Source organism: Stenella coeruleoalba, assembly GCF_951394435.1.
Source record: "Stenella coeruleoalba genome assembly, chromosome: 5".
Lineage (NCBI taxonomy): Eukaryota > Metazoa > Chordata > Mammalia > Artiodactyla > Delphinidae > Stenella > Stenella coeruleoalba.
In genome coordinates, this window is record NC_137150.1 from 25,418,298 (window position 1) to 25,436,640 (window position 18,343).

At 46.1% G+C, this 18,343-nt stretch overlaps 1 protein-coding gene across 13 annotated transcripts in view; it reads left to right on the forward strand.

Annotated features, from left to right (window-relative positions):
- TFDP2 (transcription factor Dp-2) overlaps nucleotides 1–16,828 on the forward strand; it is a 172,427-nt gene extending 155,599 nt beyond the window's left edge. For 7 of the 13 annotated variants that reach the window (XM_079922936.1, XM_079922934.1, XM_079922945.1 and 4 more), the window contains 4 exons: nucleotides 720–871; nucleotides 5,135–5,301; nucleotides 9,294–9,399; nucleotides 9,616–16,828. In XM_079922936.1, coding sequence (XP_079779062.1) covers nucleotides 720–871; nucleotides 5,135–5,301; nucleotides 9,294–9,399; nucleotides 9,616–9,799 — 609 coding nt within the window. In that variant the 3' untranslated portion in view covers nucleotides 9,800–16,828. The remainder of the gene's footprint in view (nucleotides 1–719; nucleotides 872–5,134; nucleotides 5,302–9,293; nucleotides 9,400–9,615) is intronic. The other 6 variants (XM_079922942.1, XM_079922943.1, XM_079922938.1 and 3 more) reach the window with 3 other exon arrangements.
- The last annotated feature ends 1,515 nt before the right edge of the window (nucleotides 16,829–18,343 follow it).

Sequence of the window (18,343 nt, forward strand, 5' to 3'; positions counted from 1 at the left end):
TAGCAGCAAAATTCATTGTAAAGATTCAGGCCTTATATACCTTATAATCAATGCGAAGCCTCAGTTCCCTCATCTGGAAGATATCAGGTGGGGAGGGGCTTGGACTAGATTCCGAACTGTGCCCTAAAGATGCTTAGAAGTTCTGTGAAGGAACTAAGCGGTGAATGAGGGCAGAGCTGGCAGGACTCAGGACTCAGCCCCAGTGCAGCCAACCAGAGCAAGGATGCTTTGATCTGTTTTATAAACAGTGGGTGTCCCAGAAGATTTCATTTGAAGAAAGCATTCTGTGGCTTTATAAAGTTTGCATATTTCTGGGCTAGACAATCTAAGGGGCATATTTTTAACCCTAAACTCTCAGGAGTCTGTGTTAGATAAACACTGTATCTGTTGCTGTATCACTCTAAGAAGAGTTGTAGGTGCCACTGGCTCTCCCAGATTTGTAAGATCCTGTTTCTATGCTTGATGGAAACCATGGGTCCCATTTTCTGTGATAGGATATGTTAGACACCATTTAAATGTATATTTTCTTTCCCTCGAAATATATTTATTGAGTTGGATCATTCTCATCTTTTTTCTTAAATGTTTAATTAACTCGTAGGTGAAGGGCCTCTTTAAATGCTCTAATTTTAAACTATATTTTAAATGTATTTAATTCATTTAGTTCCAACTCACTTATCCACGTTAAATAACTATACGGGTAATTTTGTTGATCATTACAGCAAATCGCTTTCAAAAACCTGGTACAGAGAAATCGGCAAAACGAACAGCAGAACCAGGGCCCTCCAGCTCTGAACTCCACCATTCAGCTGCCATTTATAATCATCAATACAAGCAGAAAAACAGTCATAGACTGCAGCATCTCAAGTGACAAGTAAGTGGAGAGCCAGCGGCAGAGGGCGGGGCTGACCTTCTGTTAACCTGATTCCTATCATTTGCAAAATAAAGAAGGTTGTACCCATTATCCGAGCGCACCAAGGCTAACTTCCTTGGGGCTCATGAAACAAGCTTTTCAAACGTGGAGTGCTGTCATCTACTAGCGCTTGCTTCCACATTCACCCTCCGCAGGCCCCTCTCTTGAGCCTGGCACTGTGCTGCCAGTGCTACAGGCATACTGGTGCCCAAGTCAGGATGTGCACGTATGTACACGTATATGGTATAAGTCTGGGCAAGTCACTGCGGTAAAGTAGAGCGTCACTGGGGTCTGGGACAAGGTAGGTTCACTAGTGATTACTGTCATTTATGGTGGAAATAGTTGAGATCAGCACGCGGCACTAAAGCAGTTGTTTGTTTTGCTATATCGTATTTGAGTGTGCTTCTGTTTATAATGAATGAATAGACATGAAAGTGCTAGATGCCTTCTCTGCTTGCTTGCTTTCCTATTATCTTATAACTTGAAGTTTGTACTATTTATGACCTTCATTCATTTTACTCACCCCCAACCTCTGGCAACCACCAGTCTGTTCTCTGCACCTATAAGTTTGGTTTTTAAGATCCACATATAAGGTCCATCATCCGTGTCATTGCAAATGGCAGAATTTCCTTTTTTTTAATGGCTGAATAGTCCATTTTCTAAATACACCACATTTTCTTTATCCACCCATCCGATGATGGACACAGGTTGTTTCCATGCCTCGGCTATTATAAATCATGCTGCAGTCAGTGAACATGGGAGTACAGATATCCTTTCAGGATAGTTATTTCATTTCCTTTAGACGTATACCCAGAAGTGGGATTGCTGGATCATGTGATAGTTCTATTTTTAATTTTTTGAGAAACCTCCATACTGTTTTCCAGTGGCTGCACCAGTTTACATTCCCACCAGCATGTTTTTCACTTTAACTAAGATTGATGGCAATATTTATCACAGTAAGTGAGAAATAGCAGTTTTCAAAATACAGAATTTATTTTTAACTTATTTTACCCTTCATGAAAACAGTAGTGGTCTTCAGGCCATGACCAGTATCGAGGTCGTTAAGGGCATAGGGTGCAGAGTGAGGCAGACACAAGTGTGGGTTGTGGCTCCCGCATTTAACTGCTTCAAAAGCTCTGTGTCCAAAGAACAAATGGGGATGATGCCGGGGCCTCTGTCACTTCCTTAGCCTTGCTGTGAGGATTAAATAAGATTATGCCTCTTAAGAGGTCTGACTCATGGAAAGTGCTTTGTAAATGTTAGCTACTTTTCCAAGGAGTCAGCATATAACTTATCATCCAAATTTGGGACACGTTTGAGAGCAAAAGAGGGCTCAGTAACCACATCGGTGCCAGAGGCGTAGCCTAGAACTGTCCTGGGGACTGGAACTTCGAGCCTCTTAGAGCTACTGTATCACCGTGGGGCTTTACCACTCCTGGTTTCTCCCACTCTTTTCTCTGGCGGTGTTGCTTCCCTGTCTTGATTGCATACAGAGATTATGGGTCACTTAAATAAGAAGGAACCAAAAAAAAGAAGAGTAAGAGAAACAACAGGGATTTCTAGAGTATTTGGTAATTAAGCCTATAGACACAAGTAGAAATAGTAGGGACCGTGCAGGCTGTGATGTCAGAAGATGCATTTTTCAATCTTTCCTCTAGTTGTATAGTTTCTTAACTTCTCTGAGATCTCATTTCTTCCTCTGTAAAAACAAGAATTATAGTATTTAACTTGCTGGTTTACAGATGTTAAATTCATAAAGGACCAGCCTAAATGGTAGATGTATTATTATTCACACACTTAAAATTCTTTACAGAAACATGTGTCTACAAGGACTTGTGACATATTCTCATAAATCTGAGAATTCTAGAGAATGGTTAACATATTTTTGGGAAAAACTGTTAGAATTCTAGTTATTCTCTCTAGTTAGTCTCTTGTTTTGTGGGAAATCATTAAAATTCTCTTCTTTGGTTAATCTTTGAGGTCTAAAAGAGTAGCAGGAAAGTGTGGGGACCAGAGACCTAAGGGAATTAAGGATTCTTGTCCTTCTTGGGTGGTTACTGACTCGTGCCCTTTCCTCGCCCTCCCCTGAGTGGAGGGAAGGAGGCTCTGAGCTGCTTGTAGGAGCTTGTTATTCAGGGTGGGGTGCAAAAGCCTGGTCTTTCAGTTACTTTGGTGATGCAATCCTTTCCCCTTAGCCAGGAGGCTTTCCCACAATGATGATTACATTTATGAAACCTTCAGCTTTTAACGTATGCCTGAAGTCACCCCTGGGGCAGGCATCCACTCCAGATTTTGTGTGGTTTCTTTTTTTTCTGAATTTCTGTTAATGTCCTTATTTAAATTCATATACTTCAAATTACTTAAATGTGGCATTTTGCTTTAAGTTATAAATTTTGCCCTTAAGATCTAGCATAAAAAGTTTTACCCTTGCGTGACTTTAATAGAATTTCGTGACAACGTAAGCCCACCACTGTCCCAGAACTTCGCCTGCACTCTGTCCCTGAGGGGCTGAGGCTCTGGGTGATGGTGCCCCAGGGCATAGCCTGGGAGTCAGATGGACTGTTTCTTCTTACAGTCTCCTCTTTATTGAAAGCCTGTGCTAGGTAGCTGGGCATCCTGATTTGGTATTTTACAGAAACGTTCGGAAACGTGCTGTGTGTTATATACGACACTTTTTTCTTGCAGCGTTTTTACTCCTTAGGCCCTCAAGACAGGATTTGGGGGTTGGTTAGTTTGTGAAAAGTCTTCCATTTTCTGCTCATCTAAGGTATCATGTAGCTAACACTTGACTCATGAAAATGAAGTAAGCATCCAACATGCTTTTTCCTCAACCCTAGTTAGGCCAACTCATAGTAGGAAAGTTAGATGTTAAATTGGAAAGGCTTTCTTTGCGTTATTTTTTTGTTAATGACTGCTTGCTTTATTTGTTTTTATTGAAGTATAGTTGACATACAATGTTATGTTAGTTTCAGGTGTACAACATAGGGATTTGACACTTGCATCCATTACAAAATGATCACCGTGATAAGTCTAGTAACATCTTTCCCCGTACAAACTTATTACAATATTATTGACCATATTCTTTATGCTATATATTATATCCCCATGGCTTATTTTATAATTGGAGGTCTGTACCTTTTAATCCCCTTCACTTATTTCACCCACCACCTTCAGCCCCTCCCATCTGGCAACCGACCACCCATTTGTTCTCTATGAATGTATTTTTATTTGTTTCATCTTTTAGATTCCACATATAGGTGAGATCATATGATATTTGTTTGTCTCTGCCTGGCTTATTTCATTTAGCGTAATACCCTCTAGATCTATCCATGTTGTCGCAAACAGCAAGGTTTTTGTTTGTTTTTTTTAATGCCTGACTAGGAATATTCCTCTGTGTTTGTGTGTGTGTGTGTGTGTGTGTGTGTACATCCCACATCTTTATTCATTCATCTATTGATGGACACTTCAGTTGCTTCCATATCATGGCTATTGTAAATAATGCTTCAGTGAACATTGGGTGTGCACTTTATGTTTCTGAATTAGTGTTTTTGTTTTCTTCAGGTAAACACCTAGAAGTGGAATTGCTAGATAGTATGGTAGTTCTTTTTTTAATTTTTTGAGGAAACCTCCATACTGCTTTCCGTAGTGGCTGCACCAGTTTACACTCCCAGCAGCAGTGCACAAGGGTTCCCTTTTCTCCACACCCTCTCCAGCATTTATTTGTTGTCTTTTTGATGATAGCCATTCTGACAGGTGTGAGGTGATATCTTATTGTGGTTTTGATTTGCATTTCCCTGACGATTAGTGATGTTGAGCATCTTTTCATGTGTCTTTTGGCCACCTGTATAATCTACTTTGGAAAAATGCCTACATGGGAAGGCTTCCTTAATATTTTATCTTTTGTGACAAAGTTATAGACAGCTTTGAAAAGTATTAGATTTAGACCAAAATTTCTGTCTCCAGTTTGCCACAGCTTAATGAGGGCTGAAATTTATGGACTCCTGTTGTCTGTCACAGGAAAGGTGTTTTAATTGGCAAGTGGTTTATTTGAGATGTCATTCTTCTGAACCCAGCAGAATGACTCATTGCCCTAAACGGTAACAATTTCTAGTACTGTAGCTGAGCTTAGGTCCTCATTCTTTTATTGAATATGCAGAGTACAAAACTATTCAGACCTCCCCAATACCGCAGAAAACCCCACACTAACTTTGTTTCCTGATGCAGGTTTGAATATCTTTTTAATTTTGACAATACCTTTGAGATTCATGATGACATAGAAGTGCTGAAGCGGATGGGAATGTCCTTTGGCCTGGAGTCAGGCAAGTGCTCCTTGGAGGATCTGAAACTTGCTAAATCACTGGTGCCAAAGGCTTTAGAAGGTTATATCACAGGTATGTTAACTCATGCTTTTTCAGTGTTGTCCTTGATTAAATGTCAGACCCTAACTTGCTAAAACCTTTCTCATAGAAAATTAAAGCCCACACTGTATGCCCTTCCTCAATTCTGTGCCCTTCCCTACCCTAAAATGTAACCTCTCTCTTGAATTTCTTGTTTATCACTACTTGCTTTTCTTTAGAGACACAAACACAAACAAATATAGTAAGCTGGAAACAATTTATTAGTTTTGCCTAATTCTCACCTTTACGTAAATAGAATCATAGTGATATATTCTTTTGTGATTTGACTTTTTTTCACTCAACATCATGTTCTTTAGATTTGTCCACGTGTTTTCATATAGCTGTAATTGATGCATTTTTACATAGAATTCTTGTATGCATAGAATTCTAGTATGTGGGTGAAGCACAATTTATTTGTTCATTTTACTGATCATAAACCTTTAGTGTGTTTCCAGTCTCTTGATATTTAAACGGTGCTGCTTTGAACATCCCCGTAACTGTATCGCGGTGGCTGTGTGCAAGTGTATAGAGTGAGATTGCTGGGTCAGAGTCGGGTGCATCTTCATCGTTACTAGATGATGCCGCAGCTTTCCAATCTGATTTTGCCAGGTTACATTCTCACCTGCAGAGTGAAAGAGTTTTATCTTCCCAGGCAGGTGGATGTGAAATGGTATGGTAATTTTTTAAAATTGAGATTTAATTCATGTACCATTAATACACCATTTTTTTAAAAAAGTTATTTATTTTTGGCTGCGTTGGGTCTCTGGTGCTGCGCGCGGGCTTTCTCTAGTTGCGGCTAGCAGGGCTACTCTTTGTTGCTGTGTGTGGACTTCTCATTGCGGTGGCTTCTCTTGTTGCGGAGCATGGGCTCAAGGCGCGCGGGCTCAGTAGTCGTGGCTCACAGGCTCAACAGTTGTGATGTGCAGGCTTAGTTGCTCCACGGCATGCGGGTTCTTCCCAGACCAGGGCTTGAACCCGTGTACCCTGCATTGGCAGGTGGATTCTTAACCACTGCGCTACCAGGGAAGCCCAAAATACATTTTAAAGTGTACAATTCAGTGGTTTTAAGTATATTTACAGGGTTATTATGCAGTCATCACCAACCATTATCTCATTCTAAAACATCTTATCACCCCAAAAAGAAACCCCACATACACTAGCAGTCACCCTTTATTCCTCCTTTCCTCCCGGCTCCTGGCAACCACTGATCTACTTCCTGTCACTGTGAATTTGTCCATTCTGGACCTCTCATATAAATGGAATCATATAATATGTAGCCTTGGTGACTGACTTCTTTTACTTAATGTAATGTTTTCAAGATTCATCCATCCTGCTTCATCCCTTTTTATTGCCGTTTTGTGGACATACCACATTTTTTTAATCCATTTGTTAGTTGGAGGACATTGGGATTGTTTTCAGTTTTTAGCTATTATGAATGATGTTGCTATAAACATTCTTGTACATGTTTTTTTATGAACATAAGCTTTTGGTTCTGTTGGGTGTATGCCAAGCAGTGGAATTGCTGGGTCATATGATAAACTGTATTTAACATTCGGAGGAACTGCCAAACTATTTTCCAAAGCAGTTGTACTGTTTTACAATCCTACCAGCCATGTACCAGGGTTCTGATTTCTCCATATCCTTCTCCACGCTTGTTCGTCTTTTTTATCGCAACCATCCTGGTGGATGTGAAGTGGTGTTTCACGGTGGTTTCAGTTTGCATTTTCCTCATGACGGATGATGGTGAGCATCTCTTCATGTGTTTACTGGCGATTTGTTTATCTTCCTTGTAGAAATGTCTATTCAGATCCTTTGCCCATTTTTAAATTGGGGTGTTTTAAGAGTATAGTGAGTGTACTTGAAAATGGAAACACTATGTTTTGCATGTTCTAAAATTCAGATTTTCACTAATTCAGAAATTTTCTTTATGACTGTCCTAGTTCCTAAGACTGTGGTATATTCTGCACATAGAATTTGGATGTATAGACAAAAGCATTCTTTGGCCTTTGCTTTTGCCAGTTTCCTTCATTTATAAGCATTACTACCTAGAACTAATATTAAAATGCCTTTAAAACATGATGAGAAATTCTAAAGTATATTAAGTCAAATATAAGCAAAGAGGTTGTTTTTATTTTGTTTTATGGTTTTGGCCCTTTAGTCACAACACAAGAGTCTGTTGATTGAGATTTGGTTTCTGTTGGATTTAGTTTTTAAATTCGCACCACCCGCCTCCTGCAAATGGGACCCCCTCTTCTTGCCCCTCAGCGACCCAGTTCCCCGTCCTCACCCCGACCCGCTCCGTGCTCCCCTCGCTCCCCCCAGAGAAGGACCTCCTGTTTTATTAGCAGCTCAGGCATCCTAGCCGTCCAGCAGGGTCTGCATAAAGCTCTTACTCCATAAATCACCAGGACTTTATTTTAGCTCATTCTCAGTGAAAAGACTCAGGGCGATTAGGCGGGCTCTGTGGCTTTGATCTCTTTGTGACCTTGTTTGCAGACCGGGATACAGACTTTCAGGTTAGTTCAGAAGCAGAAGCGTGTGTGCCTTCAGTATGTGGAGGGACAGGGTGGCTCTTGAGGAGGGTTGTGAGAACCGTTGTGTGGGTCCTAGGAAAGAAAGAAATGTTGGCTTCTCAGAGCCACTGTGAAAAGAAAATGTGTCAAGAGCTGTGTTCTGGCAGAAGGTTTCCATATATACTAATTGATAACACTTAGCACAGGATTCTGGCCTTAATTTCATTATGTACGGACTTGTTCTTATTGCATGTGTTTAAAGTCTACTCTTCTTCTTAGAATTGAAGGGTTTTTGTTGTTGTTTTTTTCCCCACAGCTGCCTTAGTTCGCCTGGGAAGAAAAGATCCACAAGGCCATTTTAAGATGAATGTAGTCATTTAGTTTACTTTTTTCCTACGTGGGAAGCTTCTCACTTGGTCAGGTAGTGCCAGGATAGTGGAGTTCCCAATCCCAGTACACAGTTTCTTTTCCTTTTTGCACAGTGATAATCAAAATAGTTTTATAAAGTATAATAAAAGCTTATTTGGCAAATTACACTTTCTCAGCATACACTTGGTCTTATCTCACAACGTAAGTCAAATAAGTTTCTTTTTTTAGGAATGCATTTCTGCTGTACCTACCACCTGTGTTGTAAACTCACCGTTGAAAGAGATGGTACTCCTTCGTGTGGTAACAGATCTCAGATGTTCCAGTCACTGCCTTCTCTGAGCTAACATTCTAGATAAGGAGACAAGCGTTTAAACAAGTCGAAGTACAATAAGAATTGGTCAAGGTCGTGATAGGAAAACTATGGTAAATGCATAGAAAATGAGATTGCAAGGACGTAGCCAAAATGTTTCATACAGACTAAAACAGCAACGCCTCTCTCGCCCTCATGAAAAACGCGACTGTGCGTGGCCTTTTAAAATAAGGTCTAGTTCAAGTTGTAAAGCAGAGGGTACCAGGAAGAAGACTAGGCCTCTGGTGCCTAATAGCACTGAGTTCACCAGGGGGCACGAAAGGACGGCGTGCTGGGGGCCTTGGGCAAAAATGTGTCTGTCCTTCTGGCCTAAGGCATTGCGACTTGACTTTGTCTGCACCCACTCGTGCTCAGCTTGTTAACGCCCCGGCCAGAGGCTTTTGTGCTGAGTTGGGCGGGTGTTCAGGAGTAGTACGGCTCTCACTGTACTGAGTGAGCTGCCCTCTCGAGGTCTTCTGTAAGAAGAAAGAATGAAGAGTCTGTGATTGGTTTAATTTGAATTCTTTCCTGCCGTAGTCTGCCTTCCTGTATTCCCCCCACCCACCCACCCACCCACCGCTCTTAAGTTCTATTTTCCAAGCTGAAGAAACCTGGGTTCTTCCCAGGGCAGGAGACTCGTCCGGCTGTAATTCAGAACAGGCCGATGGCCTTACTTGTCTGTGTTTTCTTCACGCCATAACAAAAGCAGCCACGGAACTTACAGAGCTGCCATCTGTTTTTGTTTTTCCTCGTAGATATCTCCACAGGACCGTCGTGGTTAAATCAGGGACTGCTTTTGAACTCTACCCAGTCAGTTTCAAACTTAGACCTGACCGCTGGTGCCACCTTGTCCCAATCAAGGTACGTATTTTTTCAGGGTGAGAAGGGCGAGCCGCGAAGCCCTGACCCTCCCTGGAGGGGGAGAGCCAGTGTGCTGCGCCGGCCGGCCGGGTCCCAGGCGGCTCCGGCAGGGCTGGCCTGCGGCTCCCCCCTTCCCCGGGTTCTTTTCCCTGTGTTCTCCAAAGCTTGAGACATCCACCACGTTAATGAGCCTGTGTGTTTTCAATTGTTTGCTAGTGCAAACCAAGGGTTGTGCTTGGATGCTGAAGTGGCCTTAGCAACGGGGCGGCTCCTGGCCGCAGACACTCACCGGTCCGGCAGTGCGGCCTCCCACTGCTCTGAGTCCCGAGGCGAGACCCCCTGTTCCCTCAACGACGAGGACGAGGACGAGGACGAGGAGGACTCCTCCTCCCCAGAATAAAGACAGGCGCAGACCCACGTTCTGCTCTTTGATGCTCATGTGTGTTTTTAGTGTGAGCTCTTGTGTTTGAAACGATTGCTTCGGTCTTTGCCTTTGTTTGCACTGTGTGTTCAGTGAAAACTAGGGAAACACAATAAGCAAATTACCTGAAGGCTGAGAGGATTGAGGTGAAAGTTAACGTAGTGTGAATGAAAACCCTGAACGACAGAGCAGTAGATCACATGGCAAACAAAGCACGTACTCGGAGGTGGCAGAGGGGATAGTCCCTGACTTGGCAGCACGAACGCAGCGCATTTATCTTCCGTGAGGCGGGGCGCCGTGGCCCCCAAACCCACGCAGCCCTCCTTATTGCCGAGGTGGCTCCATGAACAGTCCCCGACGGCCGTGTGCCCCACGCCCCGCTCCCTGCTCTGGGCTGCCTTTCACGAGGCGGAGCTGAACGCGAGAGGTTCCCGGTGGGAGGAGCTGTACAGCGAGGGATGGAGACCCTCGTGGCCCAAGGAGCACAGATTGAACCGCTGAACTAGTTGAAAGTCTAGTCGAGGTGCTTTACGCATCAGCTGCCTTAGACGGCTTCTAGAAAGGAGCGAACGCTAATTCTTGAGTACTTAAGTGACATTTAGAATAATTTATAGTCAAACTGAAATGATCACTATTAGCCAATGCATTGGTGCATAGAATTTTCTAGGGCTACTTCTGGAAGCCAAAATAGAATAGCATTTCCACGTGCATTAAATACTTTGCCAGCACTGCCTTTCGCCAGCAACCTAAATCTGGAGTTTTACAAGAGAAGAAAATTGTCTCTATCGTTTTAATCAGAGCTATGCATTTCATACCGCTTTTTCACCTAGAACAAAACAAAGGAACAAGTCCCTATGACCGAGTTGCTTGCTTACAAGTTCCCTGCCGTAATTGTATGATTTCACCCCGTGTGCAATTTGTGAAAATGAACTGTCATTACTTTTGTCTGAAAAGTATTTCCAGAATACGAACAGCAATGTTTTCCTGTCCATGTCACCTTTGGTACATTCTCATTCATCAAAATGACCATATTGGGTTGATTCCTGGGTCAAACGCATTTCAAACTCACCCGATATTCAGTGTTTCACAGAAACACCAAAAAACGTTGAGCACTCCAGGTGACTGGGTGTGCGGTAGATCAGGACATAGACTGTCAGGTCAGAGCCAAAGATGCCGCTAGGAACCGCGCACTGCTGGGTTCACTTCCCGCCCCTCTGAATATGAGTGTGGAGACACTGCCACCACAGCCAAACCCCGACCTAAGCGCACATTAGTTAAGGTCTTGGAAAGGAGCAAACGATAATGGAAGATTAACTCTAAATCTCTGACTTGAATCATTTGGATTTGCCCCGAGATTATGCATCCAGCGTCTGTGGGCTCAGTGCTGGGCTCAGCCCAAACCGGCTCTTCCCTAAGCCCCGCAGGGGAGCGCGGGAGCCGGTGCCCACAGTGAGCCGGCGGGGAAGGGCCTGGCTGACCCAAACAACCAGTACACAAGGATGTACAACTCTAAGTTCCTTTGAGACAAAACGCATTCCATCAGGAATAAGCCATAGCGCAGACTCAGAGTGCGGAGGGGCCGGAGAGGTGGAGGCAGGTGCAGGAGGGCCCCGTAGCAGCCTGAGTTCCGGGCCACCCTGAGGCCGGGGTGGGCGCGGGAGGGAGGGCCCAAGGGCCTCCAGGGCACGTTCTGCCTGGAAGGTGTCAGCTGCACCATCAAGGAAAAACCGGGTCTCCTTCAGGCTGCCTCTCCCTCTCCCGAGCCCAACTTTTCTTGCCCCTGGACTTGAAAGGGGCCCAGCGGGGACCTGGAGAGGCCCAGGGCCACAGCGGGCTTTTCAGACTTCAGAATACCATGCCGCAGGTCCCAGGGCCACACATCAGCGTTCATGACAGGTACACCAATAGTGAGCACTCCTCTACCAGGTAGCAGGCTCCTTGCCAGAGTTCGTGGGGCACCGATCCCCTCCCTCATCTGTTCTCTCTCTGCTGCTGATAAAATATGGGTTTAAAAGAAAAAGCAACCAAAGACTCCTCTTACCATTCGTTACTGGTGCCCCATCAGTGGCCTCCACAGCCAGCGAGCAGCGTGTGGTGTTTGTTTGGCAGGAAGTGGCCTCCGTTCCTCAGTGACACCCTTGGGTTACTGCTGAGGATGCCCAGCAGAGTCACACTGTGGTCACAGGATGTGTTGTCACGGGTGTAAGGCTTTACCTGAGCAGAAAGCTAGACTCAGATGTTTAGAAAGAGAAATTCTGTCATTCTTCTGCTTCTCCCCTAAACAGATTTATGTGGTTCTGAAGTTCATTACTCAGTCACAATTTCATATAGAAATCAAACAGAAAAAAAAAAAAAAGGAAATTGTGGTTACAACATCCAGGCTTCTCTATAGGAGTAGCACTTGGGGTTATTTGCACACGCACATGTACACACACACGCGGACACCCCTCCCAGAGGGTGCTGGTTACACTCTGCTTGGGGGAAGTTCAAGAGTCCCCTTTTCCCTCAAGCGCCAGTGTATTCGGTAACCTTTCCGGTGCACGGTGTCGCCCAGTCAGTGAAGTCGTGATCCGTTTAGCACCCGCGCAGGTGGCACCAAGCCTGGCGTCTTTGGCCCTGATGTGGGAGGGTCCAGGCAGTGCCCACGGCGCCCAGGCAGCCGCCCACACTTCCTGCCCTTCCCCGCTGCGCGTCTGTCTGACCCGCTTCATTTTCTCCTGTGATGACAAGGTGATGGGCGCAGCTTCAGGAAGTGTTGGCATAAACTGTGCCTTATGATCACGGAGGACCTTGGGGAGGGGCCAGGAAAGGAGGTGCTGAGACGGTGATTCCTCACCTCTCAGCGCTGCCCGCCCCCCTGCAAAACTTTACAAATGACCCCTGTCTTCTAGAAATGGTGGGGAGAAAACTGTCTGCAGTTGGCTGCCACTTTACCAGGATAAAGAGGATAACTCTCTTCGTTAGCAGAATTTACAGTTGTCCCCATACTCTGCCCTACCTGAAAAATGATGCCAGGGGCAGCCCCCAGGTACACATGAGCCCCTGCAGGTAATTCAAGCAGAGAGAATTCCACAAAGGCGTGGCTCACTTTAGCCGTGCAGACATCAGAAACTCGGCTGTTTGGTAAAACACAGCCCTTTCTGGGCTGCTCAGGTTGTAGAGACAGCAAAGTTTGGGTGTAACCTGGGCCCTGGGACCGTCAGAGCTTAGTGGGCATGGGTGGGGCAGGGTTAGCAAAGGAAGGAAACTGCCTCAGCTCTTCCTACAAGAACCACACACAGGGGGGCGAAGCCTGGTTAGCTTCATGCGTGAGTCACTTCACGTGGCCTCTGATACCTCACCAGGCCCCTCGCCTCGGGCACATCTGTGAGGTGGCCTTCAGGGCTGCACTGCCACAGTGGTCCCTGCAGGGTGGGGGCTGGACAGTGAATGGGAAGATTTAATCCTTCAGTAAGTGTGTGAGTGAATACAGAACAGAAGATGCTCAGGTTGATTCGTGCTATGGAAACAATGACAGGGTCATGGGGCAGCGGGGGAAAGGCTACTCTGGCTGGCGGTATCCGGGGAAGGCCCCCTGAGAAAGTGACTTCTGTTCTGAATCAGACAATTGAAAGACCTCCCTACCAGGCCACCCTACCCCATAACGTGCACTTGGGAATCTCTGCTAAATTCCAAAGGCCCCACTCTTCCAGCTTTCAGTGTACATTTTGGAGTCTGTCAGGGAATTTCTAAGATTAATAAAAGAAAACCAAACTTAGCTACCAGCAGTAGCCATAAACTAAGAGAACATTCTAACCCATGGAGGTCTCCTTGTTGGCTCTGTTACCTTCCAACTGAACCTACACAATAGGAAAGTGAGTAGAAATGGAGAACTTTTCTAGGTGTTTTCTTCTAGTTTTACAAGTTGTTAGATACATAAAGATCTACCTTTCATATTAGATGTATAAAAGAGAATCTTTTATCCTGCATATGGACTAGTTTTAGCAGAGCTGAAGACTACCTGAGGATCATTTTCCCAAATAGGTTCCCCATTTTCAGGCACCCGAAGCAGTGGTCCCCCAGCACTGACGATCACTCCCACATTTATCCAGACCCACGGGGTGTGCCAGGGCCCCTGCAGGACGCCGCTTGAGCGGCCCTCAGAAACGTGCCTCCCTGCCCTCTGATTCACAGTCATACAACGTTCAGTTCATTTGCTTAACTTCCATTCAAGCCGAAGACTATTACCCAAAAGGAAAATAGTGTCTGACGCTGACTTTACCGTTTTCTAAAAAGTTCAAGCTAATGCCCACGTAAATTACATTTCTCAGGAATTAGCCAAGATCTCTCTGGAAAGCTGTGCGTAGATAACCTTCGGGACCCCGTTTTCCCACCTACTTCTACACTCACACTGTGCTAAGGAAGAAAAGGTGAGGGCATAAACTCTGCCCCTCCAGTTCTGACCTGGGAGTCCCTGACAAGTACAGAAGTTTCAGTGGCCGCAGGTGTGCACTGACCACGCTCTTGTGACAGAAGAAAGTATATTCGCTTACTTCTGTGCAGCTGTACTTTCAGATAAAATCCTGTATTCTTACAGGGCCTTCGCTTTACACGAAGGCCTGTGAATTCCATGCTGTCGTGACCCCTTGCTACTCCAGCAGATCGGACTTTGGTCCTCTGCCTGTAGCTGCCTTAGAAGCCAGCGTAGTGGACACGTGGGGGCAGGACTCGCCCCTTCTCCACCAAGGGCCTCAGAATAGGGTCAAACCCTCCCCACTCACTCAGGCATGTGAAACCGGCCGGGGGCGTGACCGGCCCGATGCCCTCAGCCTGTCTGGCAGAGCCTGCCCTGCATCCCGAATCTCCCTCCTCCCAGGCCCCACTGCCTCCTACAAACCCAGCCCTCACCCGGGTCCTCCCAGAGGGCTTCTGGGCTAGCATCAGCGCTCTGTCACACCAAGTGCTGAACAGCTGAGCAGCAGGAGTGGACTCCGCCCGTGGGTCCCGGCGAGAGGCTGTGGTGTCAGCCTCGGGCCTGTCCCGGCCCGGAAGACCCAGGCTTAGAAGAAACCCGTTCCTCCCTGGGCAGAGCCCTTCACGCACGTTGGAGGTCAACTGGCCCTTCTGTAGCAATGTTAGCTTTTTTCTGTCCGTACCCGTCTCAACCAGGAGACGTCCCCAGATCACGTTTGGGTTTTAAAACCCGTCGCTTTGTCGCTTCAAACTCACCATGTTGTCACTTCCCATGCGCTGTCTTCAGCATGTCGGGCACTAATAGCAAATGGCCTGATGGTTCTGTGTGTTCCCGACTGGGGTCAAAGATTTCTCGCAAACCCAAAGTCTCTGGGGACCGAGATTCTCTTCTGCTAAGAGACTTCTCTGAGCGTGTTGCAGTTCTGTTTTCCCCAGTAGAACCGTGGCGGCTTCAACCGTTCGGTGTCCCGAAAGGCGGACCCACCGGCCGCGCCGGAGCTCGGAGGCCCACAGTTCAGTACTGTGAGGTCTCGAGGCGGCTGCTTTGCCATCACCACCCTGACGGTTAGACAAAAAAGAAAGGCCATGAGCCCAAATCCCCAGCTGGTTCACCTGTTCATTTGTAGATGTCGTACTCTGATCATGTGCTGATAGGTTTTATTTCCAGAAAATACAGTTCTGCTTTTTTCTGCATGAAGGAAACATCATGGTGCCACATGCTTTAAGCAGTTTAAATGAGAAATAAGGGGAAAATGCAAACACCACATCTGACCTGCCTAATGTAGACTTTATTAGATTGAAGTATCTAACCTGATTATTATTTTGTAGCATTCTCAAACTTTGTAAATAAATACCATTATTTTTATATGGAAATTTTATAGAAGAGCTATTTCTGTATACTTAATTATTCCTGGGTTTTCTGAAATTGCTTCCAATAGGTCATGGACAAGTGCTAATCTGTGTTCCTGTAAAGGATGGTTCAAGGACCACCCACAGCAGAATTGATGGGGGGAGTTTTAAAATTTTGCCTCCCTGGGACCCACCCCAGATGCTCACTCAAAAGCTCTGGTGGCAGGGGGGAGGGGGGAGCCTGGGAAGCTGTATTTTTAATAAACTCTTGAGTGGGTTTTTTTGTCCAATTACAGTGTGTCTGTCCATCCTGAAAGATTAAAAGAAGGAAAGAAAGAATAAGCATTTGAAATGAGTTTAAGTTGTGCTTGAGGAAAAAAATGTATCAGACTGTTCCATGATTTGAATGAGATGTACTATAGAAAAAATAAATAATTTAAAATAATTGTGGTCTCATTATTAGCAGGCTGATGGCGATGGTGGTTAGTGAATACTGTGCAGTGCCCAGACCCCGGCCCCATCTGAGTCCCTCTCCCCAGGAATTGCCCTTAAAAGGGAGCTGCCTCACCCAAGGTAATATACCACACGCAGCCAGTGAGGGGTACAAGAGGCCCAGCCGCCTTGCCCCAGTTGGGGTATCTGAAGGGCCGTCTCCACGTCAGAGTGCCTCGGGGAATTGGCTGGTTCCTCTGACGACTGTGTCATGGCTCAGCTACCCTCTAGCCCACCCTGCCCCCCTCACTACTTACAGGTCACGTCCCCAGAGCACTTCAATGCACATCTACCACCTGTCCCACCTAGGATGGAAATGTCAGACATTTAAAAGGTTTTCTGCATTGGAGACCTGTGACTTTACATCTTTATAAGATCACTTTAGAAGATAATCGCCTAAAGAATAATGTCTTTACAGTCTCAGAAACAACCGACTGTAATACAGTTTTTTAGGGAGAATGCTCATCTTCCCTTTAACCAAGCCGGCATCAGAGAGACGAGCTACAGTGATGAGTACAGAGTGAGGCCCCAGGAGCCACCGTGGCCCCCAGAACCTCCTGCTCAAGCAATCTCTGCCTGCCTTGGGAGGGGTGGGAGCCCTTGATAACGCTGTCTTATATGCAGTCTGAGCTGGGTATGTGGTGGGCACGTGGGCAGTCGGAAGGGTTTGGCGCAGTTGGGGGATGGCAGGATGGGGCCGCGTCTTAAAGAGACACTAGGAAATGGTGAAAGAAGCACTCACTTGAATGTTAATGTCCAGTGGGACTTCCCTGGGGGTCCAGTGGTTAGGACTCTGTGCTTCCACTGCAGGGGGCACAGGTTCGATCCCTGGTCCGGGAACTGAGATCCTGCAAGCCATGCTGCATGGCGAAAAAAAAAAAAAGAATGTTAATGTCCAGGAAGAAAGGCATCCTCCCTTAAAGACTCTCACTTGAGTTGAGCAGACCAAGTCAGTGATGGTGGTGTGGACTGTCCAGTGTTGAAGTGGGGAGCCAGTGCCCGCCCCCTTTCCCAGGGACTTCCTGGAGTGGTGAGCCCAAGCTGGTAGCAGCTCCTCCCTAGGGCTATTTGGCGAACGTGTCCAAGGACCCATGCGAGTAACACTGGATCACTTATTTGGCCATGAGGACGTGCTTTGCTCTTGTGGCCGCATGGGGGATGTCGTGCGAGACTGCTCGGAGTGTCGTTGGTAGCTGTCAACACAACCAGTGGCCACGGGATTGGCCGGGGAGATGTCCACAGAGCCCCAGCAGTTGTTTACGTCAATACCCAGTTCCTTGAGCTGGGCTCTGCTGAGGCGACACGGCATCAGCGAGAGGATGGCCTCAGCCAAGGGTCCTCCCCAGAAGCCAGAACTCATCTGACAATCGACTGTTGCCTTTTTCGGTTCTTACTCCCAGAGCTAGTTTTTCCCCATTCCATCGGACAGACGAACTGCTACAGTAGTTCCATCCTCCTTCCATTTCTGTGTCTTATTTATTTGAGTGCTGGCTCCTCTAACTGCTGCTTGCGCCTGAGAACACCTCGAAACTTCCCCCGTTTCTTGCCTGGGAAGAGGGCTCCGCGTGTTCATACCGTGAACCCCGCCCAAATGCCCGGGAGCTCCCTGCTCACTGCCAGCTCAGCCTTCTTCCCGAGAGGCCGTTCCAGCTTCTTGCTGAAACTTGCTTTCAGGAAATCTGAGCGTATAAAATGCTCTGTAGTAAAGGCAGGCCTGTATCAGGGTGGGTGAAACCAATCCCACTGAATGCAAAGTACAATTTGTCATGACCCCTCTTTCACTTTCATGCAAATCACTTTGCCATTTCTGCCACTGGGGCACAGCTCCCATCGCCAACCACTTCCTTCTCGCTTGCTTGTCTCCTGCCTTACTCAAGGGCCTCGAGTACTATGATGCCTGTCATACTGAGGTCAGATTTGTTTTCATGCCCTAGCACTTGGCCATGGCCCCCAAAAGCCAGAATTTGATTAGAAATCCCCAAAAAAGTATGCACTAAAGCCCCAAAATAATGGTCCTTAAAAAGGTACCATCTCCACAGGAATTATTTTCAGATTCTGCTAATAAATAGAATTGTTTTTGAACCTCCAGTGAACAAAGTCTTGTATTGCATCTTTAAAAAAAATATTTATTTTTGGCTGCATTGGGTCTTAGTTGTGACACATGGGATCTTCGTTGAGGCACGTGGGCTTCTCTCTAGTTCTGGCGTGTGGGCTCGGTAGTTGCAGTGC